The sequence below is a fragment of the Dipteris shenzhenensis genome, chromosome 12 (genome assembly GCF_047967505.1).
Source record: "Dipteris shenzhenensis isolate YYH24624 ecotype China chromosome 12, Dip_SZ_1.0, whole genome shotgun sequence".
NCBI lineage: Eukaryota > Viridiplantae > Streptophyta > Polypodiopsida > Gleicheniales > Dipteridaceae > Dipteris > Dipteris shenzhenensis.
The window spans coordinates 32,929,812-32,955,435 of NC_141607.1; the positions used below are offsets into that span (position 1 = coordinate 32,929,812).

The window sequence follows — 25,624 nt, forward strand, 5'->3', positions numbered from 1 at the left end:
GCAGACATTTTCACCAAAGCACTTCCACGTGAAAAGTTTGAGGCATTTCGCAGTGCCCTGAACTTATCTCCTTTTGGTGATTGATCTTTTCCTTGTACATAACATTGGCACTGCAGGGGCGGTTAGAATTATTGCTATAATTTAGCAGTGACCAATGTAATGTAATAAGTAGGTTAGGGGCACTTTTCCCTCACTTAGCGGTTTCTCCCCCTAACCACAGTTAGTTCACTAACTATGGTTAGTGAAGTGATAAGGTTTTGTCACTTAGACAAAACCCATCACTCTATTCAGTTGTATCACACTCATCTATTTGCAACTAAGCTTTCAGCTCTTACTCTCCTGCTCTTGTTCTCTCATTTGCTCTCTCTCTCCCATTCTCACACCCCATTACAACTAGATGCTGCATTTCAGGTCATCACGTATCTGTACCAAGTCAGGGAGTATAGGGATTACACTTCTGGGCGCAGCAGACTACCATGGCTAGCATTGTCCTCCTCTATGGCACTTTCAGCGAGAGGTGACCAGAGATGCTGATATGCACGCACAAAGAGATGGTTTGAGCGACTCGCGCTCCACATGGATAGACTCCCTCCATTCCAGTATAGTATGGACACTCTGTTTTCTCCCCTCCTATCACACAAGTCAACCAGGTAATCCGTGAGGATCTCTTACAGCTACACACATTCCAGACCTGGCTGGGACTGAGTGAGCTTCCAATGAAGCTCATCTTCTAGAAAGATCACTGCTTACATATCACTGAAGAGGGTTTCATTGACCCACCTGGGGAGTTCCGTGTCTCTTCACATAGACTTCGTATCGAGAGCGGCTATGCAAAGTGCATACCCAAGGAGAGGCGTATATGCACATTATGTGGCATGCAAGAGGTTGAGACGGAGGAGCACTTCTACTACGAGATCCGAGGGCGTTTCTACTACCTCTTCAGAGATAGCTCATGGGTTTTTTCACGATTCCTCTCCGATCCAGATCAGAGATGCTTGGCGGGCTTCATTCATGAGGTAGTCAGGCACCGCGAGAGGATACTTCGATCACAGAGACAGGAGCAAACTTCTTCCTTGGCATATCCCTCTCAGAGCTCTATCACGGAGTTCTTCCTGCCAAATCACATGGACCCCCACGAGATGAGGCCTCGACATGATCGTTCAGGGTCGAAGCCCAGCCAACGGGGGTTACTGTAGCCCTTGTTAGGCACAGAGCTATGACCAAGAGACATCACAGGGCCACACCCGTGGGCAGCCGGCAGCACTCTATCGCCGATTTCATGGCTCCATTGCCTCATCCACCTTGATGTCCTAAAGATGATGATGATGATGATGATGATGATGAGGGTGATGATGATGATGATGATGATGATGATGATGATGAGATTGATATGTAGTCGACCACCGACATGACTATGTTGTACTTAGTACTACCATTTTGCATTTTTGCATTCTGCATTGGTGTGGATGCTCATTTAGTTGCTCCACCCTCACACAGCTCGTTTGTACCAGGATTTTCAGAGTCTCATAGACCCACCGGTCTTCCAAACACAAAAAGTAACTTTGTTTCTTTCTTTCTTTCTTACACCTTGCTGTCGTTGCACCAGCCTAGGTGGGCAGCACCCTCAGCGAAGTCTGCAGCTTCTGTATGCTCCCCTCTCCTCTAGTGATGAGGCCCAAGACAAGCTCCCTGCTGCTCCTTTCTGATGGTTTCTGCTGCTCCAAGTGATCGATATGAGGGCACAAGGCCCTTCCTTTTATAAGGGCTGAGCCCTCCAAAAATGGCCGCCCAGTAGGGGGATTTGTACCGACCCCCCTGGCCGACTTATGCAGGCTGAGAAGCCCTAACCAACCAACCCTTAGGTTGGCTTGGTTGGCTGCCTCTCTTGCCCTATATAAGGGCCCTTTGCTGGCCCTCTTGAACTGCTGCCAGTCCCCAAGGGCAGCCCCCATTGGGCCCCACCTTTGGGCACATCTATGGCCAGGTGGCTGGCCCACCAGTCTCCACCTCTGCCCCTTTGCTGCGCCTCTTTGCAGGGTCTTCTTCGTGCCAGCTCATCGCTCTGTTCAGGATAGTTCTCCCGTGCAGATCTGCCTCAGCCAACCATAGACAGCCCCATATGAGGAGAGCATGGGGGGGAGCCTGGGAACTAATGGAAGGCCACATGGGCAGTATCATAGCTACCATGGGGGGCACTGATCAGATAAAGAAATGGGTAGCAAGGGGCTGCCACATGGACAGCAGCAAGGTTGTCATGTGGGAAGCACATATAGAAAAAAACCTGGTAGATGGAAGCCACCATGGAGGACAGTAGGGGCTTGGAAGTTGTAAAGGCCACGTGGGCTTACAAATGGGGAGGTGACCTTTCCAACATTCTATTGAGTGAGGAGAGACGTATGAGCATGAATACGGATGTTGGTCTCTTTCAGTGTGTGTGTGTGGGCAAGTCCACCTTTGATCTAGATACATGTCGTTGCCCACTATTCTGATCAAGAGGGGGATTGTTGGCTATGTGATCTTTCATAGTGGGATGTTTTATTTGGCTCTTCGTGTCATTTCATGTGACACCTTTGGAAGTTAAGGTTGTGGGGGGGTGAAGTATACCGTGACCATCTCGTGGTGACTTTTGGAAGCCTGGAGCAACAAATAGGCATGGCGATGTCTCATGCATCACGTGTTGTGTGCAATTGGACCAATCACGGCTTGAAAGCCTGGCGGTGGAGCTATCGGATCTCTTGTGTGACAATGATCAAAGCGGCGGCTGAGTTTGCAAGAACAAGTCGCTGCTGTAGAGCTCTTTCTCTCTCCAGGACTTTCTCATGAGAGTTTCCTAAAGAGTATTCACGCATGGGCATCTATTTGCCAGGCTCAATCTCAGCTCTGGGACTCCCAGGGTGGAAGCCACAAAGCTGGTCGCACTATCAATGAAAGTGGTGGAGGTATAAGAAATCACCCTAACTCTAATGTTGAGAGACTTATTAGCTCTCTCCTGTGCTCAAGAAGCTCCCATCTCGCAAGGTCCACCCATCAAGGGGTTTGCTCAATGGCTGACTGCATGGTGGCTATTTGTGGTTCCACTCTTGGCCCACTGCTCGGGGCTATTGCCATCTAATGAAGCTCCTTACAAAGCTGTAACACCTCCTGACCAAGTCTGTGGATAAGTCTATCTAGTTCCATCTCTCAAGCATGTAGGCAACAAACCTCCATGACAAGATGCTCCCATGCCTCCGTGTAGGATGGAATCTAGTCAACAAAGTAGAGAGGCTGAAGGTTGGATGTGGCAGGATGGAAACTCAACAGTGACTAAAGAGGCCGTGATTGGGGGCTGAGTTGAGTGGGATAGGGATCGGGGCTGAGGGAGGGATCGGGGTAGCAAGATGGAAATGACAGAAGACTGAGAGGGATGGAGGGACATCTGGGAGATGGCTGAGGTGAGCTTGGCCGTAGAAGGAAAAAGTGGCCTGCTAAGTGGGTGGAGTGAAAAGAATGTAGAGTACTGTAAGGGGGCATAAGGGATAAGGTAAGGTCGAACTAGAAGGGCATGTTGAGGCCGGCATTGATGCCAATGCCAGTGGTGATGATGATGATGATGATGATGATGATGATGCTAAGGACTGGTCAACACATTGAAGTGTCTCTCTCAGTCATCAATGTGTGGCGTCATCTCCCCAGCCACCTCTCGTCAGTGTCTGTTGAGTGGAAGAAGTCTATGATCATCCTGAATGGGCTCCATCTAATCTCGTCTCTGCACTCTGAGCAATCAATCTCTATATTGTTGGGCCTCGTGTAGAAAAGTTGCCACAAGTCTCTGATCATGATGGACCAAGAAATCTAAGAGTGATCCAAATCAGCTCTTGAATAGATCACCCACGGATCTCATAATATACAGGGCATTTGAAGGTAAAGCCTCAAGCAAAGGATGGTGCCGAACGATGGTGCAGATGGTGATGATGATGATGATGATGCTATTAAGGATTGATCAACACATTGATGTGTCTTTGTGTATTGAGACAAGATGCATAGAGGGCCTCTCTTGTGAGAGATGGGTCTGTATCTTATGTGACGTGGGAGGCTTTACCTGCAGATGCCCCGTATACTATGAGATGCACGGACGATACCATTGTCTATTCAAGGGCAGATTTGGACCATTCTTAGCTTTCCTGGTGTACCATAATTAGAGACCTATGACAACTTTTCTACACGAAGCCCAGCAACACAAAGATTGATTATTCAGAGTGCTAAGACGAGATTAGGTCTTCATGGAGCCCACTAAGGATGATCACTGGCTTCTTCCACTCAAGAGACACTGTCCAGAGGTGGCTGGGGAGGTGGCGCAATCGAGGTCTTGAGAACGTGATACACCCAAAACTGCCCAATCAAAATCCCAAAAGCACGTGAGAGTTGGATCCAAGCATAGTTGGCAAAATCAATGAAACCCTCCTCTAAGGTCTACAGACAATGATCCATGTAAAAAATGAGCTCTACCAAAAGCTCACGAGGTAACCAGGTCTTGTTACTCTAGAATCCTCCTTAATGACCTGGTTGCCTCATGATAGATAAGCGAGATAGATGAGACTTCCAAGCTGTGTATTGAAGCGATGGAAATCTATCCATTTGGAGCCCTAGGCTTGCAAACCATCTACATGTCTGAGCATACCAACTCCTCTGGTCTCTCTCTATGCTAGTGTAGTCTAGGCCAACCAAGGTGGCATGCTCCATCCTAATGTCATAGTTCTCAAATCATTGACTCTATGGAGGTACACGGCCACATAAAAGCATCAAACGGTAGGGGGATGGCTCCAAAACCTGGCAAAAGGATCTGATGTGGCTTGCTATGCATCATCCATGCGAACAATAAAATCTACAACCTCTACTCAGGAGACCAATCTATCTTTGATAGGTTTGCGCCTCAAGTTAAGAATAGAGCTAGCATGGATGAGGTTTAGATTCCCTAGATCGAGCTAGCCTAAGAATGGTGTGGCTATTCCAAGATTAGCAGTCATTTAGGTTAAAGCGATGCACCCAAAGTAAAGTAACGCTATTTAGGACACATGTTCTAACTGGCTCACTCTCACGTGGTCTAGAAAAAACCCTTGTAGGGTTTTCTGCAAGATGGTCCCATGGTACTTTGGACTTAGGCTTGAATTTGAACCCCTCCAGGGTCAACTAGTTACTTGACCAGGTTTAAGGCTGTTTCACCGAGCCCTCACTCTCACGGTGGTCTAGAAAAAACCCTTGTAGGGTTTTCTGCAAGATGGTCTCATGGTACTTTGGACTTAGGCTTGAATTTGAACCCCTCCAGGGTCAACTAGTTACTTGACCAGGTTTAAGGCTGTTTCACCAAGCCCCCACTCTGGTGTTCTTGTACTCCCACGGTAGAGGTCACAAAAGTGGTGGCATCTACAACAGCGAAGGAGATGCATGGAATCCCTTGGACTCTGATGTTGAGAGCCTTACTCACTCTCTATTGCTACTCAAATAGTAGTAGCTGAAACCATTGCCTTTGCAAGCTCCAATTTCACTACATCCACCCACTTGGACAACTCAATAGCAGACCGCATCGCGGCTATATAGTCCTCCACCGCCTTACTCTATCTAGGATCAAGTTTGCATGTTGTCGTAAGCCTACGACCTCCCTCTAGAGCTTGGTAGCCTCAGTTTGGATCGTGAAGACTTCATGTCTGAGAGTGTCAACCTGTCATTGCTACTCACGCTCAGATGTGATGGATCTCTATGAGAATCTACTGTAAAAATTCTATACTTGAATGAATCCAGGAACATTCCCAAACTCATCCTCTAAAAACACAACATAGTGCAATTTCAATCTCACGATAGTCACTCGTAAGATTGAAAACCATAAACTCCATCACGCATAGCAGGGACTAGCTACTATGACATCCCCACTAACGCCATCCGCGCCCAACAGTGGGTGTAGACCACAGTATAAAAACATGCTCTCACACATACAAATCCACACACCCACACACGATTTCATTTTAGTCTCTCCCAAACGAGCACCTAAATCTAGCTGATAGGGCAACGCACCATTTGAGATAGAAATAATTATCACAAGACCAGCACGCCGAAACTTGGACGAAAACTTCACAAGGTGAAATTTGCATCTGTTGTAAAAAGTCTGAAGTCGGATGCTGTGGACTGGCGGATATGCATAAAGGAAAGGCTATCCTGGTATCCTTGCCATCAACACCCCAATTCCTTTTTGCGTCTCCATTTGCTCGACCTCCGCTTTTGTTAAACCTTCGTTACCTTTCCGCCAAGCCTTTACTCGCTATTTTTTCTGTTTGCATCTCCACACTAGGGCATACGAACTGAAGGAGAGGCAAACAGTCCCGGAGGGGGTGCTGATGGCAGGACAGCCCACAACAGCACTATTTCAAATCATACAGATGCAGAGCAAACTACTTCGAGGAGGGGCGAACTGGCAGCAAGACTGCGCCAGCATTTACTGCATATTTACAGGCTGTACGGACCTGCTGCGCCTGCATTTAAAGCTGTACAGCCTGTGTACGGACGTGTCAGCTGCGTTTATTGCAATACGGACTGTGTCAGCAGGATTAATTGCAGTACGAAGCTGCCTCGAGGTGCGTGCCAGCTAGATTGAAGCTTTCTCAGCATTTCAGAGCTGCCTCGAGCTGCATGCCAGCATTTTAGAGCTGCCTCGAGCTGCGTGCCAGCGTTTGGAGGCATTTGGAGTGTGCTGAATTGCTCCGGAGACTTCTCTTTGAGCCCTTCCCTCATTTGGCATCCCTTTGCCTCGGGCTGCAAGTTTCCCTCCATTGGACCTCTTTCTCTCCATTTCTGAGTGCTCTCCTCCTCGTGGGAGCACTTATTTTCCTGTAATTCTCATTTCCAACCCTCATTTGCTCACATTCAGAGCTTGTCACTACTATCCTTTCGGTCTACATCATTGGGTAAGCCGTTGTTGCATTGGCTCTTTCCAATTTCTGCTTCATTTGCATTTTAGTAAGGCCTCGTGTTGCCTTTGGGTATTTTTCTTGCAACAAGTACACCTTGGGACAGCAAAGTCTCTTGCAGGCATAAGCTTTGAAGCTTGGGCAGATTTTTGGTACTTGATTCTAAGAGATTGCCTTTCTCTCATTTGCTTTGCCAATTGGTGCATTTGTCTTGTATTTTAGCACCATGTCTGGTGGCAAAGATGATTTGTTTGGGCTGATTGGGGCCGATGACAAGCTTGATGGCACCAATTACCCCATGTGGTCATACATGATGGGACATATTTTGGTTGCGAAGAATCTATGGCATATTGTTTTAGGTTCTGAGGCCAGGCCTACAAGCATTGTTACTGGTGCTACACCTACACCCTCTGCTTCTTCAGGTGATGGGTCTTCAGGTGATGGTTCTAATGCTACTGCTAGGACACCTGCACCTCCTGCTCCAGGTGCTTTGCCTCCTTCACAGGAGCAAATTTAGTGGGATGGTCGTGATGCCAAAGCACATGCCTTGATTGCTCTTTGGGTTATTATCCCTCAGATTCGGCCTTGCAGATGAGGGTGGTAACATGGATTCCTATCTCACTAATGTGAAGGATTTGAAATAGCAATTGGCCAACATTGTTGAGATTATGCATGACTCTCAGTTGGTTTCTAATACCCTTTATGGGTTGCCTGATTCATATCAGGACATTGCTACTACATTGAGGTTGGTTGCAGGGGGTGATGCCAATCATTACTCATTTGACCAGCGTGTTGTTCTTCTTCTTCAAGAGGAGCAAAATCCTATGAATCGCAATGCTACTATGGCTAGTGATCAAGCATTTGCTGCCCATCACAAACAAAAAGATAAAGGCAAGGTTTCAGCTGGAAAATCCTTTCATTCCCATGTTGATCATTCACATGGTGCCTATTCTTCAAGGGAAAACAAAAAGAAGAAGAGATGTAATTATTGCAAGAAACCTGGTAATGATATTTCTGAATGAAAGAAGCGCATAGCATCTGAAAAGAAAAAGAAAGACACTGGTCTTGCAGTATCTGGATCTCCTAGTGCAGAAGATCAACATGAGTGCGCTAATTTCGCACAAAACCAGCATTGGGCTTTCTTGGTTACATGTCAGTATAATCCTGATGTTCATGATGCTTGTATGGCTGTTTCAGATGTTCATCATGCCTGGTTCTTTGATAGTGGTGCTAGCAAGCACATCACTTCCTACAAGAAGTTATTCAGCTCATTGGAGCTTACATCTCATACATCTCAGGGGGGCAGTGTCACATGTGCCAATAATGCATTATATACCGTGAAAGATATTGGGCAAGTTGCTCTTACTTCTGTCCCTGGGGGTATTGTTCCTCTAGAGCATGTGCTTTATGTTCTAGGCATTCGTAAGAATAGAGCATGTGCTTTATGTTCCAGGCATTCGTAAGAACCTCATTTCTATTTCAGCCATTGCTACATGTGCCTTTCAGTTTCTTTTTGATGGTGTGAGGTGTGCCTTTACCATGGTTTTGACTAGCACATTGTCTAGAGGTCTTTATAGACTTGATGCTTATGACAGATGTTTGGATGATGATGCTACACTTGCCAATGCACATGCCTCTGCTCTTGATTCTACCATGGCAGATACTCATTTGTGGCATGAGAGGTTTGGACACATCAATTTTGGAGCCCCGGTGAAGTTATATAAGGAAGATATGATTGTGGATCTTCCCAAAATGCATATGCTTACCAAACATGTCAAACATGTTTGTGAACCATGCTTGCTTGGTAAGATGCACCGTGCAGCGTTTCCAAAGGATGGGAGAGTTGCGATCCCAAAACTGCTTCCCAGTTGGAAGCTACACCTCGTAGGTGTGATCGCTAGGTATCATGGACAGCCCCATCCTCTGCACAAGTTTGTAATTAACAAAATTGTGAGAGCTGCCCGGGGCAAAGAGAATGTGAACTCTTTGGTCCCTCACTTCTCCATAAACTCGGAAAAGATCATGGGAACCAAATAACGAATTATTAAAAGTAAAGTGGGCAGGTAATGGCATTTACAAAAATACATGTCTTGAAACTTAATTAGCTCCCTTAGCTTTGGTACCTGGACCCGCATGGAGCTTTGGTCCCAATGCTTGCATCTGGTTCTTGCGCTTAGGACAATCATTCCTAGTGTGGCCCCGCTCCTCGCATATGAAGCAACGTCCTTTCTTTCTTTAACTTCAATGTGCGGAGGAAACGGGCACGACCATTCTTCGTCTGAGTCGAGTTCTTCTTGGATGCGTTATCTGTAGACTTCGACTCCCTGGTACCAATGGTAGACTAGAAGAACGTCCTCTTGTTCTTCCCACCCGTATCGGTAAAGGTGGTTCCCTTTGCGCTGGCCATGGTATCATCATAGATGCGCGCGTAATTCATGGCCTCTTGCAAAGTGGTACACTTGTTGTTCTTGATCTGTAGCTTGTACGAGTCAGGCAAACCATCCATAAAGAAAACAAGGTCATTGGATCCATCCTTGTAGCTCTGGTCTGCAAACCCCAAAAGCTCTGAAGATAAACCTCAAAAGTCAGATTCAGCTTGGACATATCGAGGGCTTTGAGCTTGCCTACGATATCATAATCTTCCTCCTTCAGAAACTCTTTCCTGAAGACCTCTTCGAATTCTATCCATGTGAGAGGCTTGGGCCGAAGTTCCTTCTACCACAATAAAGCCTTCCCTTACATATACCCTGCTGCAAGCTGCATTTTCTTGTCATCTGGATAAGGGTGAAACTGGAAGTGTACTTGCCACTTGTGCAACCAAGTGTCAACCACCTCCTTGGTACGAGACTTCTGATCTCCGGGAAAAGGATCTGGAGTGATGTTTGGACCTAACACTGAAGCCAAGGCATCCACATGCATGAGCACCTGAACAGTGCTAGTCAAAAGTGAGACTGAAATCTGAATCCCTTGGAGTTGTTGTGTCAACCCCGTTTGATTCGTATTAACCCGCCCAAACTTTTCATCGAGAGTAGTGGTAAAGGCAGTCTTCGTAATCAAATCATCGTAGAGACCTTGATCATCATTCGAATGGTAGTTCATATCCTGGTCTCCCATCGCAAGCCCGGGATCTACAGAATCAACCATGACTGAAATCTGATCTGAAAAAGAAGATAGGCTAGAGAAGAGAAACAAGGTGGCGGCGGAGCTAGGAGGTAGAGAGGAAGTGAAAGCTGGCCAAGGAGGAGACGACGGAAGAAGGGAAGGCTGGCCGATGAAGAAGGTAGGCTGGGCTGAGTTGACGATCAGCTCAAATTCCTGGACCCGGGACTCTCGCTCTTGGCTGTCCGTACGGATTTCTACAGCAAGCCGTACAACATTTCTAGCTCCGGAACATGAAGACATAGAGGGGCTGGAAGGTTGCGCAATCCACAGGCTAGGAGAGAAGGCAAGGTGGCCGAGGCCCGAATTAATAACGGGAGAGCAGGCTTTTAGTAAAGCCCTGCTTTTCAAAAGCTCACCCTCCAAAAACGGAGGGATAGTGCTTTTTTAAGCCTCTAGGCCCCCCCGAAAAGCATATGGCCTAGATTGCGATCTAGTCCTATCGTGCTGCGCACCTTCCTACGCTCCTCTTCTACCTACCATCACGTCCCCTGAGCAGCTAGCCACACGCAGAATCCCCCTTGGTTCGCCCCAGCTCTACACTCTCTCACGACTCCCTTCTCACTCCTCTACCCGGACCTCACTACCTCCTCCTAACTACACCTCTCTCCCTCTCTCTTAGCCCGTCACATCTTGCAACGAAATCACCCTTCTTACTCTCTCTCTCCTTCCTTCTATCCCAATCCAGCACCACTTCCCTTAAACGATGAACCAGCAGTCACTTCCAAGGCATGATCATGAATTTCGAAATTGAGGCATACCTGGAGAAAATTCGTCCAAAATTCTTGCAATAGAGATTCCTACCTCAGGAGTTGGCTCTGATACCAACTAACACGACCCCAGCACTCCTGAAACCTCTGATCTACAAGCAAACACAAGAACACACCAAACGTGCCGAAACTCAGCAGGTTGCTCACCACCCAACCACGACATCTACGAGATGCGATCCCGAATCAAGGGATGTTGCTCCGAGCCACAAGCTGAGCTACTGACACGAACTCCCAACCAGATCCTAACCAGCCTAGTGTCCCATACCACCAGGTGGCGCTGTGAAGCTCGGGATCTGTTGCTGGGCCTTGGGCTACACTATGATGCAGGCGCGCGTCCGCGACTCAATCCAATATTAAACTAGCACCTGGGAACGAGACTTGCTCCCATCGGCTCTCTGAGAACTGAACCGCTGGGCCCCTTATATAGACTCGGGTTCGTACCCTTGCCACTCAACCTGAGAATCAAGCCTACCTAGCTCTAAGCCTCCCCAAGCTACCTGAGCTAGTCTTGTGTACCCAGTACACGCCAGATACCAATCCGTGCACATGACAGTGATACTTCACTTGTCATGCATGGATTCACTGATAGTGATTGGGTTGGTTGTTCTAACACTCATGTGTCACATAGTGGCAACTATTTTATGATCGGTACTTCATGTGTTTCTTGGTTCAGCAAGAAGCAGAGTACAATTGTTACTTCTAGCTGTGAAGCTGAGTACAGAGTAGCTTTTAGAGCTACAATGGAGTGTGTTTGGCTTCGGAAGCTACTTGCAGATCTTTGTGCATGTCAAACTGCTCCTACCGTCATCTTCACTGATAGTCAGAGTGCTTTGGCTGGTGCACGGAATCCACTTTTCCATGCTCGCACAAAGCACATTGAGATTCACAATCACTATGTCAGAGAGTGATTATCAGCAGGCGATATTGAGTTGTCTTATGTTCCCACTGAAGACAACTTGGCAGATCTTTTTACGAAGACTCTACCTCGACCTAAGTTGTACTCTGTAACTTGATCTGTTGTACTCTGTACAATCATAGGTTGCTATATCTTGTCACCACAATGTAAATATCCTAAGTCAAAGTATAGTTGACCATTTATCTGATCATAATTAAAGAGTTTTTCATAGGTGTTAATTATGGTCAAAGAGTTCTTTTAATAGTCAAAGAATTGACTACGGTCAAAGATACTTGACTCTGGTCAAGTAAGCCTGACTTCGGTCGGGGAGACTTGGTTTATTACCAAGAGGGTTAACTACGGTTAACCAGAGAACCACATGGCTGACTACGGTCAGAAAGTGTTGACTTTGATCAACGGGACTTGGCATGCGCCAAGAGGGTTAACTACGGTTAACCAAGATGTGCCAACTTCGATTGGAGAGTTGTGCCAACTTCGATTGGAGAGACTTGACTATAATTAAGGCGCCTCGATGTATGGCGAAGGCAACCGGCCAGATAGGGGTGCACAGGTAACGTCTCCACGCAGGCACACGGTCGACGGAAGGATGATGGTGATTATCCATAGCAAGATGCCTTCACGCGGGTCAAGTTTCTTTGCTTGACGAATGGCCGGGATAGTGAAGCGCACGCAGAAGCCCGCGACACGCGACGGTCTCTGAGGCGCGATGCTCTAGAGATTCGCCTGCGCATAAATTTCCATCCAAGGTTTAACCTTAGGCTGATGTGGCAGCCAGCATGGCAGCCAAGGTGACGTGGCAAAGGCACAGGTGACGTGGCGTCTACATGTGCAAGCTGACATGGCAGCCAAATGGCATGCATGCGAATATGCTGATATGGCACTGACACGTGGCAGACAGCTCAGTGGATTATGTGGCAGGACATGTGGCAGCTGACCTGGAGTGCCAGCTAGATAGCTGAGGTGGCAGGCTTGAGGTTAAGCTAACCTAACTTTGGTTAGTGGACTGGTTAGAGGTCCAGTTAGTTGACCCAACCAGACCAGTCTGGTCACTGTAACCAGACTGTGACCAGTCCAGTTAGTCTAGTTGCTGACTAACCAAACCAGAACCAGTCAGTTTGGTCAGTGTAACCAGCCGGTTCCCCATCTAGTTATTGTCCACACACAAAAAAAGACAGTTGCAGAGACTGTTTCTGCCAGCAGTTTTCACCAACCTGTCAGACTTTTACTGTCAGAAAACCAGCAGAAACACAGTAAAATCAGAGATTTGCAGAAAAGAGAAAATGTATGCCTTTGTGCACCAGAAAGATGAATCAGATGCATTCTGAGTGCTTTTTGCAGCAGCCAGAAAAGGGGCAATACAGTTGTTGATGCTTTGGCAACTTTGCGGGTATATGCTTTGAATTGACAGCTCATTACTGGCACAAGTTGTGAATGCAAGACACCTCTTGTTGAGGTACTTTCTCTCTGAAAAAGCAAAGGCTGAGTGCATCAGTTGCTTACACAGTGTGTGTGAGAGAGTTGCAGATCTCAGACAAGTTGCAGAGATGGCTTCACAACAGCATGCCCAATCATCCCATGAGGGAATGGCAGAAATCCCTTGTTTCGCAGGATGGTACAACCTCTTTTTGAGGGAAAGCCAGAGAAGCCTCCCTCTGGAGCAGATCAGGAAAGAGTGGTGGTGAGTAAAAAGAGGAAAAGTGTAGGTCCTCTTCCCAAGAAGAAGAAGGCGAAGCATCATCATAGTTCATCTAGCTCGTCTTCATCTTCTAGCTCTACCTCTTCATCCTCGGCATCACCTCCTTCTTCGGGATTTTCAGAGTCAAAGAAGAAAAAGAAGAAGAAGAAGAAGTCCAGTAGGAAGGCAGAGACTAAAGAATTCAAGGACAGTGGGAAGCCAGTAAGATTTGCCACTTATAATGGCCAGTATGGCCAAGCTGAAAAGGCTATGCAATTCTTAAGGCAGTTTGATGCTGCCTTTAGCCTAGAAAAGTTCAGTGAGCCCTCAAAGCTTCGTATGGTTGGTTTACACTTGACTGGTACAGCCAATGCATGGTGGATAGCTAAAACAACCAACTATGTAGCCCCCAGGAAATGGAAGGACTTCAAGAAAGCTTTCTATAAACAGTTTATTCCCAAACAGTTTCGGGATCATGTTTTTTTGGGTTGGGAGAGCATTCATATGGAAGCACAAGATACAGTTGAGTCTTACAACCAGAAATTTTGGGACGCATACTTGCAGGTTTCGTCTTTCAAGAATATTTCTGACAAGACTCAACTCAAGAAGTACAAGGCAGGACTCACTCCAAAGATACAGGCCCAAGTGAACACCAAAGATATTAAAGAAATATATGATCTCATGCATTCAGCCAATGTGGCTAGTCTCATGTACATGCAGGATCCTACTGGTGTGCCTTCACTACAAGCAAGGTTGCCGAGGGAAAAAAGCCAGCGACCCCCAAGTTGGAAACAAGAGAGTTTCCCAAGGCTCAGAAGAGGGGACTTCAGCCTCATAAGTCGAGGGGAAACCAGGTGCAAAAGCCCTATAAGGGAAGAGCACAGTTTACCCCTGAACAGATTGAAACTTTCAGGAAAGAGGATAAATGCTTCACGTGCGGCAAAGAGGGGCATGTGGCTGCCCAGTGCCCAGAAAAGCCTTCAACTTCGAAGGGAAAAGAGGCAGAGAAGCCACGCGGACCGCAAAAGCCAATGGCAGGAGGAAGTCCTGACATACTGGGTCATGTTTCAAACCCAGAAGAACGAGAATTGCTGCTATCATGGGGCAAAGTCAGAGACCAGCAAGCGTGGATTTTATTTGATCCAAGGGCTACTGATAATTTCATATCAGAGGACCTAGCCCTGAGGCTAGGAATAAAGATGGAGGAGTTGGGCAGGGCTTTGGATGCCGATCAAATGTTCTATGGGAACCCTGTGCCAGTCACTCCCTTGATAGGGAAGCTCCATCTTCATGTACAGAGTTATGTGGATCACGAAGACTTCTTCATTTCTCCACTAAAACATCATGATGTAGTCTTGGGTATGCCTTGGTTTCATCGCAAGGTAGTGAAGTTGACTCTTCCTGAAAGAGTGCTGGAGTTTGTACATAGGGGCAAAGTACATCGTGTGGTTGCTAGGAATAGAGGGGAAACTATTCCCATTGTATCAAATAGTTATGTTGGAAAAGAAATAAAGTCTGTAGTTTCAGCTTACATGATTTTTGTAAAAGAGAGAGAGGTGTGGAAATGCATGCTGAAATAAGTGAGGCAGATCAGAATAAATTTCAGTTTCTTGAAAATTTTAAAGATTGCTTTTCTGACGCTTTGCCAGGGGAGCTACCCCCTGAGAGACCTGAGGATCATGCCATAGAACTCATTCCTGGCAGCGAGCCACCCAATAGGCCCCCATACAGAGTTAGTGCAACTCAGCGAGAAGAGACTATGACTCAGGTGCACGGTTTGTTGTCCAAGGGGTTGATTCAGCCCCAGTTCTTCTCCTTTTTGTTCCCCTGTAGTACTAGTACAAAAGAAAGATGGCTCATTCCGTATGTGCGTCGATTACCGCACAATGAACAAAATGACCATCAAGAATAGATTCCCTATTTCGCGCATTGATGATGTGCTGGATCAGTTAAATGGAGCTTCAGTTTTCAGCAGGATAGACTTAAAGAGTGGCTATCACCAAGTGAGGATACAGCCTCAGGATGTGCACAAGACAACGTTCCGCACTACTTTTGGGTTGTATGAATATCTGGTGATGCCTTTTGGATTGACAAATGCCCCAGCTACTTTCAATAGGATGATGGATCGTATTTTCCGACCCTACAGACAGTTCACTGGTACCTTCTTCGATGACATAATTGTCTTTCCTAAGTCTGAAGAAGAGCACAAGGAACATCTTACTATAGTGTTTCAAGAGCTGAGAAATCATCAGCTCTATGCAAACAACAAGAAAAGTGAATTCTTCCTGGAAGAAATCCATTACTTGGGGCATATAATATCCAAAGATGGGATACGTATGGATCCAGCAAAGATCTGTGCCATTCACGAATGGCCAGAGCTGAAAACTGTCCATGAAGTTCGAAGTTTCCTAGGCCTGTGTTCTTACTACAGAAGATTTATCAGGCATTTTGCGGATATAGCTGCTCCACTCCACGATCTTACTAAGAAAACTGCAGCTTTCAGATGGGGAATTCCTCAAAAGACAGCATTCATCACACTCAAAGAGAGGCTGACCATAGAGCCAATCTTAATAGTTCCAGATTTGCATCAGCCATTTGATGTGGATTGTGATGCTTGTGGGGAATGTGTTAGGACTGCATTGCATCAAAATGGTCATGTAGTGGGCCGTGGCCTATGAGAGCAGGAGACTCCGGGATGCAGAGAGATATCTGGGAATCTATGAGAAAGAGTTATTGGATGTAATTCATGCCATCCATATATGGAAGCATTATCTTTTGGGTGCAGATTTTACAGTTAAAACAGATCACCAAAGTCTAAGATACTTTTTGACTCAGACAAAGCTTTCCGAGAAGCATATGAAATGGGCAAACAGGTTGTCAATGTACCATTTTCAGATTGTCCATACTCCAGGAGTTCGGAACAAAGTGGCAAATGCCTTGTCCCGAAGACCCCAGGTCAACAATGTAACTATTGCTTATCATCAGGACCTGGAAGATATGAGGGAGCAATATGCTAATGATGTAGATTTTGGTGAGATTTTACAGCAAATGCAAGAGGGGCAGTCCACCAATCACTATTCCCTGAAAGATGGGTATCTTATGAAAGATGACTGCCTATGCATCACTCAAGAGATGAGGAAAAAGATTTTGGAGAAATGCCACGCACCTCCCTATGCTGGACATAGAGGAATTACAGCAACAACTCGAGCACTAGAGAGGTATTTCTTTTGGCCAGGGATGCGGAAAGATATACATCAGTTTGTTACTGAATGCCTTACGTGTCAAAAAGTTAAGTATGATAGACGAAAGGCACCTGGCCTACTTATGCCTCTTCCCGTGCCTCAGGCACCGTGGGAAAGTATTGCAATGGACTTTATTTTTTATTTACCAAGATCAAAGTTAAGGAATGATGGGTTTTGGACTATCATTGATAGATTCAGCAAGCAAGCTCATTTCATTCCAATTCGTAAAACCATAAAGGCAGATCATATGGCCAAGCTTTTCATGGCGCAGATCTTTAAGTACCATGGTATGCCTAAGTCCATTGTCAGTGATCGAGATCCCAGAATGACCAATCTATTCTAGAGAGCTTTATTTGATAATATGGGGACGAATCTGAATTTTTATTCTTCTTTCCATCCCCAAACAGATGGTCAAAGTGAAGTAGCAAATTCTACAGCATTGGATATGCTCAAATGCTAAGTGGGTGACCAAGGTTCAGACTGGGAAAAGTACCTACCATTGGTAGAGTTTGCTTACAATAATACAGTACACAGCTCTACAGGGAAAGCCCCCTTTGAGGTCATTTATGGGAAGGTGATTCTGCCACCTATCATGAGGACCAAGGATGAAATATTTGCAGCTGATCAGTTTGTGAAAGACCTTCGGACAGCTTATAGCCAAGACCGGACAGCAATTGAAAGGTCTCAAGAGAAGCATAAAAGAGCTGCAGATAAGCATAGGAGACAGTTAAATCTCAAGGAAGAGGATTGGGTACTTTTAAAGTTCGAGAAAACTAGGCTCCGCAAGTTTAAAGGCAAACAGAAAGTGTATGCAAAGTTATCTTCCAGATATTATGGCCCTTTCAGGGTTACAGAAAGAATAAATGAGGTTGCATACTGGTTGGCGTTGCCAAAGCATTGGAGGATTCACAATGCATTCCATGTGAGTCTTCTAAAGAAATTCCAGGGGCCAGAGCCTACAGTGCCAGCATCAGAGGATCCACCAGAAGTGGATGAGCTGAAGGAGGTCCTTCAACCAGAGCAGATTGTGTACCATACTGTACGCAAAGGCCCTCAGGGCAAGGAGTTTTACATGTATCTTGTAAAATTCAAGAATTATACGGCATTGGATGCCAAGTGGATGAATGAAGACATGTTGTCCGATCATCCACAGCTTTTGGATGTTTACAAAGAAGCTTTTCAGTTGAGGTCAACTGAATAGAAGCTGAGGGGATGTCACCACAATGTAAATATCCTAAGTCAAAGTACAGTTGACCATTTATCTGATCATAAATTAAAGAGTTTTCATAGGCGTTAATTATGGTCAAAGAGTTCTTTTAATAGTCGAAGAATTGACTACGGTCAAAGATACTTGACTCTGGTCAAGTAAGCTTGACTTCGATCAGGGAGACTTGGTTTATTACCAAGAGGATTAACTACGGTTAACCAGAGAACCACATAGCTGACTACGGTTAGAAAGTGTTGACTTCGATCAACGGGACTTGGCATGCGTCAAGAGGGTTAACTACGGTTAACCAAGATGTGCCAACTTCGGTTGGAGAGTTGTGCCAACTTCGGCTGGAGAGACTTGACTATAATTAAGGTGCCTCGACCTTTGGTCAAAGCCTCTTAATTATGATCAATCAACCAAAGACTAAACATATATTTTTATATTTGTTATGTGTGCACATGTGTTCAGTGGGGACGCCTACCGTGACTAGAATTAGCCCACAGTGTATTATTTGCATGCAAAGCGCTAACAATTAATGGGTGCCATGGTGGTGCACTTTAATTAATTGTAGGTACTAGGAAGGGTTATTTTCCTAAGCGCTACGGAGCCTAACAAGCATCTAGGAGGCTGTTCGCGTGACCAAGTGCTTCGAAGACTCCAGAGTTGCCCTTGGTGGCATGTAATTACGAAAGTAATGTAGAATTTGACAAGTGGCTTGTTGCCAAGAAAGAGAGCCTAAGAGCTCATGTAATTTCATTCACGTTTTGGATTTTGTATGAGCAGCTTCATGCTGAACTCTTGTACTCAGATTCTCTCTTCAAGAAATAAAATACCTTGGGGAGGGTCCAGCCTGACATGTTGTCCTAGGCCCTAGGCTATGTGGAGAGAGAGAGAGAGAGAGAGATCTTATGAGTGTTTCTGCAGTAAATTATGAGCGTGAGGTTCCACAAGAGAGCTAGCGATTGCATTATCCCTACGGGACAAACATGTGCAACCATGACACTAGATATTTGGGTATCCTGAGCCATGTCCAGGATACTTCAACCCATACCATGGAGGGAGGTTTGTAGGCCATCTCATGGGCTATCCATAGATGCCACTTATACCTTGGTATGAGCCTTGTAGGCCTAGTTATAGTCAGCTAGGACTATTGGTACAGTTAGTTTATGTACCATCTAGGTCAGTTAGGACACTTAGTCCAGTTAGGGCAGTTAGCCCTAGGGTTTTGTTATGTTGGCTGTCCCTTGAGCCTCCACACTTCAGTTTTGCAGCAATCTATTACAGCATCTCGTTTTTCTCCTTTGTGCTTCCATTTTTTAGCTTCCATTTCTTCCAACACCCAACAATAGACCCAATGCTGAATGCCAAAAAGTGAGCAGAGAGCCAACAAGGCTTGTGAAAGCCAATGAGAAGACACCTTCTTGACCACCTCTTTGCGGGCCCACCCTAACCCCTAGCTTTGTTTTTGTCATGAGGTTAATCAAATGTAGTAGTAGTTAACAGCCCATTTTTGTTGAGGACCCGAGGTCAAAGTCCAGATTTTGTATACATATTTCAATAAACCAGCTCCTTTTACGAAAACTGACATCATAATTCCTCTGGCTAAATCACTGAAAAATGAATAGAACACCATAACCCCACCAACTAAATCAATGAAATGATGAATAAAACGCTTCAGGAAAGCTATGGCCCACCAAAACTAATATTGCTATATAATAGTGCACTTTACATTGATGTCTCCTTGTTCCATGGAGAAATGTTGATCCATTACAAATCAACAAAGCAGACTAAGCAAACAATGTACAATGAGGTATATGGTAGAAATTCACTCCGGGACTAAGAAGACCATCGCTCACCTCATAGACTGTATCACGCAACTGTGGGTTACTTGTTGGGATGTACGGAGCCAAGATGGGGAGTTGCCTCAAATGTGCAAAATGGAAAACCCATCTGTTCATCATCCAGCCAACCATTTTCACATTAGCGCACAAACAATAGACCAGTAAGACCCAGTATTAGCAGGTGAAAAGAGAGAGGGAAACGAGGGGGAGGGAGAGGGGGTGGTAGTGGTGGAGGTGGTGGGGGGGAGGGGGGTATATGTAGATAAACCTCTCCCATGCAGCTGCAGAGCCACGTAACAATTTTGGGCATAGGGCAGCAGCTTGTGCATATTGCCTCTCTAATACCAAATGGTCCAGATACCTCGATCCTACCTGCAATGAAAGTGTCATATACTCATAGAGTAATGTAAGTATAATTTTGAAAAATAGCGAATTGTAACTAAAGGCCCATTGACATCCCCTCGTAAAAATGTTTTGAAACTGCCACCACATGATGCACACTACAAGAAGGTGTTTTTAGCCAGCAAATCACAGTAATAGCAGACAATAAGCTAAAACATCACTGTGGATGGGTGATCATTGAAAAAAAAACAGTAGGGACCCAGGATAAAACTGAGCAAAAAGGACAGCACCACAAAGAGGAACCAAGGTTGTACTCATTTGAACCCTTTTTATTCTATATATATGGCTAAAAGTTTGTCCCTGAACAAAGCTCCACAATTAAAAACATCGGTTGAATGTCTCTAAACCCTCCCACACACACCTAATGTATCTATCCAATGTACATCTAGATGCATCCAGGAACATACCCAAACTCATCCTGTAAAAGCAAAATGAATAACTACCCAAGATAACTACCCAAGAAGTTAAATGATTAAGTCTATCACGCATAGCAGGGATTTGTTATTCATCCAATATCACTCAATTATATGAAGCTCTCTTCTTCGACCTGTGTGGAAATCATACCTTTCGGGAAAAAAATTCATTTGGCACAGCCAAAGAAGCCTGCAAGGACAGTTGCCATACCTCTTCTAGTAGTTCATTCCGGGCCTTTCCTGCTTGAACAGCTGCCAAAGCTTTCTCATGCCAGCCATGTTGAAGAAGCCAGTTCACATGATCATCAGCATCCCTGGTAGCCACAAGAAACAAATCAACAACTCCACTAACATAAAAATTCAAAGAGCTCTTACAATACACCACAGCATCATGATTCTGGAAGATTTTGAAACCAACACGAGAAAGGTAAGCATGGATAATTAAAAGCCGGGTATAAACACAAACAACTTGCATGCAGTCTAACTTAGCTTCCAACCATACCCTGAGCTATACAAAAAGTGAACTACATGCTGTCACATTCCTAATTACATCATCTACAACCAAAAATAGCAGCAGATCACATGAGCAAATATATCCACTTTGGTGTTTATGTATCTATAAAGGCCAACATGCTGAAATTCTCTCACTTCAAAGATTCAAAGGGTATGATCAGCCATTGGAGGTCAATACTCCACCCTTTGTAATCCTTCACCGGAGCAAGATAGTATAGGTGAAAAGGAGATGCAAAAGCATCAAAGCATCAAAAATAAGTCACCCATCACCATGATGGGAGGGGCTGCATGCTGAGGACAGCTCTTGGCTGTCCATGGGAAAGATGATGTGGCACACAGCCCCATGCATTTCACCTGATGTGCTGCCATGGTACACCAGCCACATGTGCGGTCAGCTGGTGATGTGGCAGGAGCCACATGTAAAGGTACAGCCACATCACATGGTCGGCAAATGCTGTCAGGTCAGCCTCAAGGTTGGCATCAGGTCAACATTGCATCGTCCTGGTTCACCACCTGGTTGCCCTGTTTTAGGGCCGGTTCTTAGGTCGGCCCAAGCATAGCCCATGCGTGGGCTATACAAGTGAGGGTTGCACTCTCACTCTCCACAAGTTACAAGTGCCTTCTTCACTTGTCGCTCCCTTGAAGAGTGCACAAGCATTAGGCACAGTGCATCCAAGCAAATGTTAGAATTATAGATATAATTCAGCAGTGACCAATGTAATTTAATAAGCTAGTTAGGGGCACTTTTCCCTTTTTAAGAGGTTTTTCCCCCTAACCGTAGTTAGTTCACTAACTATGGTTAGTGACTACTAAGGTTTTATCACTAGGACAAAACCTTATCTCTCACTCTTTCAGTTGTACTCTTACACTCTTCTATTGCAACTAAGCTATCAAGCTTTCAGCTCTCAGCTCACTCTCTCTTGCTCTCTCTCTCTCTCCCCAACACTCACATTTGGTATCAGAGCCTCGTTGAGCTCCTGCTCCTAGCCCAAGCTCCTCCTCCTACTGCATTCCCGTTGGAGCACGCCATCCGTACCTACCGTACTCGTCCGTACCTACCGAACTCTGCCGTACCTGCACGTACCGTACCTGCTGCTTCCGTTTCTGTACTGCACGCCGTACAACAATCGTTCCGTACTGCAGCACCGTACCAGCCTTACCTGCATCAACGCCGTACCAATCGTACATGCCATAAGTTCGCCGTACGTACATACGCGTACCTACCGTACCTGCTCCGTACATTGTCCGTACCTACTTCCGTACAGGTCGTCGTACCTGCTTCCGTACAGGTCCTGATTCCGTACAGCCTGCCGTCGCCGTACATCCTGCAATCCCGTCCATACCTGCAACCGTACGACCTGCTTATCCGTACAATCTGTACTTGGTCGTCGCTATTCATTGTACCAGCAGACATTTGCAGTCCTTTGCAGTTATTTGGGTATTTTCAGGTTCACAGTTCCTTGTGAAGCAAACATTGCAGACAGATCTGCAGATTTGGTCTGAAATTTGAGGCTTTCTGCTGAAATTGCAAAATTTGGGGCTTTCTGTGCTTTTGCCCCTTTCTGGTTGCAATTTCAAGCTCGAAATTTGGGGCTTTCAATTCTGCAGTACAATTTCTTGAAGAAATTTGGGGATTTTGTAATTACACTGCAATTTCGCAATGAAATTTGGGGCTTTTGCAGACAGAGCGCAATTCTTGCAACATTTGGGGCTTTTGATCAATTTGCCCCTTTCTGGTTGCAATTTCGGGCCTATTTTGGGGCTTTTGTGTTGGGAGAGCAATTTTGGAGATTTCAGTTCATACTGCCTTTCTTGAAGTGTTTTGCAGCACTTTTGGCAGATTCTGGAGAGTTTTTTTTTTTATGCTTGGACAGATTTCTGACATTGCAAGTGCAGAAATCTGAGTTGCATTTACAGCCAGTGCTTGGCTGTGTTTTTTGGGAGTTGTGCATTTCATTCCCGGTAAGGGAATTCAGTTTTCTATCTGCTAAAATCTCTTTCTCAGATATGGCCTAGCAAAATCAGAATGATTTCCAGTTCGGTGGTCTTTCACAGGAAGACAAGTTGGATGGTACCAACTACTCCCTCTGGAATTTTATGGTACGCAATATTCTGATTTCTCGCAATTTATGGGATTATGTGAATGGGAATGAGATCCGACCAGCAGGTACGGCACCTAATACCCCTCCTCAGCAAGGAGGTGGAAGAGGTCGTGCACAGGGTGCAGCTGCAGAACAAGTTGTTGGTGCAGCTATAGCCACTACTCCAGAGCAAAAGAGATGGGATTCACGGGATGCCTTAGCTTTGTCATGCATCTCTCTTTCAGTGAAAAGATTTATCATTCCGCATATCCGGTCGTGTAAGACCTCGAAGGCAGCGTGGGATATCTTAGAAAGCATGTATGCAGCCCGGAATGATGCAAGGGTATCTTTCTTGAAAAGAGAGTTAAGTAATACACATATGGAAGAGGGTGACTCCATGTCAGTCCACCTCACAAAGCTACAGGATCTCAGAGAGCAATTATTGAGCATAGATGAGATTATTCCTGATTCAGAGATGATTACTACGACTTTGAATTCTCTTCCTGAGTCTTATCTCAGCTTTCATACCTCGCTGAACTTATCATTGAGGGGGGGTGCAAATCCTCTCACTTTTCATGAGTTGATAGGACTTCTGCTTCAGGAAGAGCAGACCAGGAAAAACTTGGCTTCACGTGCAGGTGAACAAGCTATGCTCTCAAAGTTCAAGTCAAAAACAAAGGGACAGGCAAAGACATCAGTAAATCAGCCTTCCAGTGGGTCAGGACAGCCTTCACAAAAGGCTAAAAATAATGCAAGTAAGCCCAAGAAGAAGGGTTTTTGTCATTACTGCAAAAAGCCAGGTCATCACATTGCAGAATGCAGGAAAAGGCTCGCAAAAGAGAAGAAAAACAGCTCCGGTATGGCTGTTTCAGATTCAGCTCCTCATGCATCTGACAGTGGGGATGCTGCAGCCAACTTTGTTGGACAGGATTATGCCTTTTTATCCTGCATTTCAGATTCTAGGCTGGCTGCTCCAAATGCTCGGGATAGTACAGCCACTTGTAATGATGATACATATGCATTTTTGACTTGCAGTTATGACTCTTCTACGGATGCATCTGCTTTCAGTGTCAATGAAACACTGAATACTTGGTATTTTGACAGCGGTGCATCCAAGCATATCACTTCTAGGAAGTGTCTCTTTACCTCCTTGCATCCATCTCCCATTGGTAAGAAAGTCACTTGTGCCAATAACTCGTCATATTCAGTACGTGGCACAGGAGAAGTTGAGCTTACTGCCATTGATGGCTCAGTTTTCAGACTTTCAGATGTCTTATATGTGCCTGGCATCACCAAGAATCTTCTTTCAGTGTCCACTCTTAACAGGGCTGGATTTCAGGTCATCTTTGAGGATGACAAATGTGCTGTCCGAGACAGGGAAAATGATTATGCCTTGAGATTATCTAGTACTCTGCTACGTGGGCTTTTTCAGCTTGATTTTTTTGAGAAAAGAGCAGCCCATGCTCTTGCAGTTTCTACCCCTACTACTGCCATGCAGAATGCAGAATTATGGCATGCCCGATATGGCCACATGCATTACAACAGCTTGATGACACTTCAGAAGCACTCTATGGTTGATGCATTGCCACCTCTTGAGATACCTCCTCCACATGCCTGTGAAGGGTGCATTTTAGGCAAGATGCATTAAAGCTGTACGCAAATTACAGCTTATACACAGTGATGTCTGTAGTCCCATGAGGACTCCATCATTGGGTGGTCATCTCTACTTTGTTACTTTTATTGATGATTACTCCAATTTCACTTGGGTCTTTGGCGTCAAGCGCAAATCAGAAGTGTTCATGGTGTTTAAACACTTTTCAGCCATGGTTGAAAATGAAACCGGACTCAAGATACAGACATTGCGCACAGATAGAGGTGGGGAATACTTGTCTGCAGATTTTGATGCTTTTCTGAAAGGCAAGGGTATTGTGCATCAGCTCACAGTGAGGCTGACCCCTCAGCAAAATGGCAAAGCTGAGAGGAAAAATAGAACTCTTATGGAGATGGACAGATGTATGCTGAAAAGCAAACACATGCCTCACAAATTCTGGCTTGAAGGTCTGATGTGTGCCAACTACATTTTAACTCGGGCTCCCACTAAGGCTTTGAAAACAAAAACTCCCTATGAGGTCTGGAATGGGAGAAAGCCTTCAGTGGATCATTTCCGAGTCTTTGGATGCCTTGCATATGCTCATGTGCCAGTTGAATTTAGGCACAAGTTGTCAGATAAGGCAATTAAGTGCATATTTGTTGGGTACAGTGCAGAAAGCAAGGGGTACCGTCTCTATAATCCTGCTACACGCAAGATCATTGTCAGTAGAGATGTGATATTTGCAGAAAATTCAGCTCACACTCAGGCTGAATTTCATATGCCTTCTTCTTCAGAGGATGTTTTTGAGGGGTTACTACCCATTGCTTTGGGTTCCCCTGCTGATATTTCTGATGCAAATCAGAATTTACAGCCACC

At 45.4% G+C, this 25,624-nt stretch overlaps 1 protein-coding gene and 1 pseudogene across 1 annotated transcript in view; one reads left to right on the plus strand and one right to left on the minus strand.

Moving 5' to 3' along the window:
• Positions 1-25,624, minus strand: part of VPS41 (vacuolar protein sorting 41) — a 167,615-nt gene that overhangs the window by 84,415 nt on the left and 57,576 nt on the right. The window contains exons 8-10 of the mRNA XM_087382493.1: positions 20,775-20,877; positions 20,017-20,120; positions 19,764-19,857 (exon numbers count right to left, since the gene is read on the minus strand). Of these exons, the coding sequence (XP_087238619.1) occupies positions 19,764-19,857; positions 20,017-20,120; positions 20,775-20,877 (301 nt within the window). The remainder of the gene's footprint in view (positions 1-19,763; positions 19,858-20,016; positions 20,121-20,774; positions 20,878-25,624) is intronic.
• On the plus strand, positions 13,390-15,035 carry LOC147896106 (uncharacterized; annotated as a pseudogene).